Raw genomic sequence first — 3,196 nt, forward strand, 5'->3', positions numbered from 1 at the left:
AAATGACAAACGATTGGTTAAAAACGATCCACAGTGACTCAAACTTACCTCACAGACCTTTAACAGGCACAAATAAGCAGTGAAAAATCACACCTAAAGAAAAATCTGCTCTGTTTATCAGGGCTGTGTTGACATAATAACGTTGCATCAACATAACGCTGTGAGCAGCTGAGCCCACACATCATTTTTTACAGTGGAAATGAAGCAGCAGAACGTGGGCTCTTAAACGTCGAGCCCAGTGATCGATAGAATACATATTTAGGAGAATACTGACCACGGCTCTGGATGTCAAATGATGAAAGCGTCTGAAATCGGTCAGAAACTCACACATTCACACGTTGGAGGCGTACACATCGCCGTCTGCATTCAAAGGATTTACATCTGAATGTATGAGGAGCAGCGTCAGGCTCAGACCGCCGAGGCCACGGGAGGAAATAAAACGTCTCGGGGTGTCAAACCGAGGCTGCAGGCGTTAATTAGTCTGCGGCTGATAGATTAAAACAGCAAAAAATGCTCGTTCGTTTCCTCCCAAACACTCGTTACCGGAGCTCTGTTCAACAGGCCCTCCGGGCCGGCGGCGTGTCGGGAACGTACCGGTGGCCGGGGTGGTAGATGGCCGACGTGATGCCGCCGGAGTGGTGGGCGCTGAAGCTGAAGGCGTGGTTCTCCTGGAAGTTCTGGTTGGTTCCCACGCTGGAACACAAGAGGAGAGGCACACTGAAATGAACTGTGGCAGAGGAGGAGGTGTTAATGAAGCGACAAAACTGTTTCTGAGCAAGACATAAATCTGTAAAATGTGCTGGCAGCTTATTACACGGACATGTAATTAAATATATATATCTGTTAATTAGGAGTGCGTCCGCAGTGAAATAACGAGACGTTTTCTGTATTTTAATGGTGGATTAATAGTAAAATAACAAGACAATTTCTGCTGTTAAAAGGCAAATGTTTTTTACTTTTTTTCTTTTTTTTTTTTAAAAAGGATTTTTTTTCTAATATTTACTGGAGTATGCATTTTTGTGGGGAAAAAACAGTTGTCTGCTTTTTATTTTAAGGAAAAAAAAGTGTTAATTTAATTCATTTATTTTACGGTAAATCTACAATTTAAATAAATGTGCATTTCCTATTGTTTAATCTTCAATCCATAGTAAAAAAAAGTCCTTTAAAGGTTTATCTATTGTGATAAAATGCGACATTTTCTGCTTTTCAAAAGGCGTAATAGAAGCTGTTTTATTATAAATCTCTCATTTAAAAAACAGATGTTCGTTATGTTTTAGTTGCACATCAACAGTGAAAAATAGCAGATATGCTGTATTTTATTTATATATCTATAGTGAAGAAACAGATTTTCTGCTGTTTAAATGTAAGTCTATATTTAAAATTTCTTTTTTTTTTAAAAATGAATTTTGCTGTAATTTATTGGAGCATCCATTGTGAAAAAATAAACCAACAAAAACAATTGTCTGCTTTTTTAAAGGAAAAATGTGTTCATTTAATTTATTTATTTTACGGCAAATCCACTGTTTATAATAATGTGTAGTTCCTATTATTTAATCTTGCATCCATATTAAAATAAATTAAAAAAAATAAAGTCTTTTAAAGGTGCATCTGTCGTGATAAAACAACATTTTCTGCTTTTCAAAAGGTGTAACAGCAGCTAAAAAGCAGAACGATTTCCTGTTGTTTAATTATAAGTTTAGATATTTAAACACGAGAGACATTCGCTATGGTTTCATTGCGCATCAACAGTGAAAAATCGGATATTTTCTCTATTTTATTTATGTATCTGTGGTGAAAAACAGGACATTTCTTGATTTTTAAAAAAAACATTTTGAACATTTTGCCAGTAATATAACTCCAGCAATAAATATTTTATTTTTCTGTGTTAATAATAAATCTGCAGTAATGAAAACTGATTTTTAATAACTTACACATTTAACATTTACATAAAAACAGTGAACCAAAACAAAAGAGAAATGGGCTTTTTTTAATCTCTAATTTGATAAACTCCTTTCTGAGCCTCATAAACAAACTAACATTAGCTGAAGCAGGCCTGTGAATCAACAACTGTTCTGTTAATACACAGATAATTCTCAATTAATAGGACACACGGTGAAACAACGCAGTTCAGGCGAGTGATCTAAATTAGATTTGTTCTTGTGGCGCTGCAGTGTGTTTTGTTAAACTGAACGGAGACGGGAAAGACAAGGAGGTAAAAGGAAAGATTTTTTAAAAAGAAAGGAAAATGAAGCAGCTGCAGCTTTCTGACAGCTCATACTTTTGGGTTTTTCTGCCGAGTGAACGTCGGCGAGAGGTGACTGACTGTCGACACTCGGCTATAATTCTGAAATTCCAATTTAAAGTGTTTGAGCGACAATATTGGAACGCAGTGGCACGAAGAGGAAGAATGACTGCGCGCTGAAAATGAACTTTTAAAGGGGGAAAAAAAAAAACAGGGTGAATCCAAACGTCTGCTACGTCTTAATTACCTCCTCGCGCTCACCCAACATTTATCTGCCCCCAACAGGAGAATAAATCGGCAGAGCTGAGGGGAGGCGTCTGATCGGGATTCATCGACTCGGGGAAACCTCTGAAATAACGCCAAGGAGCCGATGCAAAATTAAAGAGGAGGAGGGAAGGTGAGGGCGGCCACGAGGAAAGCACAAAATCAGATGTTGTTAATCAAATATTCAAAATGAGGAGCGGCAGGCGGAGGAGTCGGTGTCCAAAGACGCGTATCAGCAGGAATTACTCCACAAACTGGGTCCAGTAACGGCGATAATACAGAAAACGTGCATCTAAATAAGTGTTTAAGTGTTTATGATCCGGTTTAAAGGCGGCAAAGCTGATCGGTGTCAACCTCAATCTGGTCACACAGGAGTAAATCTGTGGCATGATGCCAATTCATTCATAATCTGCAGCATTATCAATCAGTAATCAATAACGTCAACAGCCCAAACTGATCACAGCTTGTCCTGAGCCGATACCGTTCTGGTCATCAGACACAATAACCTCTAATTTGTCTTTGCTGACACGGAAATGTTCAAAATGACTCAAAATTGGTCCAAAACGACAAAAAAACGTCCAAAATGAGTTGAAAAATTGCTCCAAAGCGACTCAAGGCTGCCAAATGACGTCAAAGTCTTTCAAAATAACCTAAAATTTGTCTAGAATGAACACACAAAGGTCCAAAATT

General features: G+C 38.0%; 1 protein-coding gene across 1 annotated transcript in view; it reads right to left on the reverse strand.

The window, feature by feature from the left end:
* The window catches only part of nbas (NBAS subunit of NRZ tethering complex), a 232,923-nt gene that overhangs the window by 214,525 nt on the left and 15,202 nt on the right, over positions 1 to 3,196 (reverse strand). Inside the window, exon 9 of the mRNA XM_008286182.1 lies at positions 595 to 693. Coding sequence (XP_008284404.1) covers positions 595 to 693 — 99 coding nt within the window. The remainder of the gene's footprint in view (positions 1 to 594; positions 694 to 3,196) is intronic.

The sequence above is a fragment of the Stegastes partitus genome, unplaced genomic scaffold (genome assembly GCF_000690725.1).
Source record: "Stegastes partitus isolate 25-593 unplaced genomic scaffold, Stegastes_partitus-1.0.2 Scaffold439, whole genome shotgun sequence".
Taxonomy (NCBI): Eukaryota; Metazoa; Chordata; class Actinopteri; family Pomacentridae; genus Stegastes; species Stegastes partitus.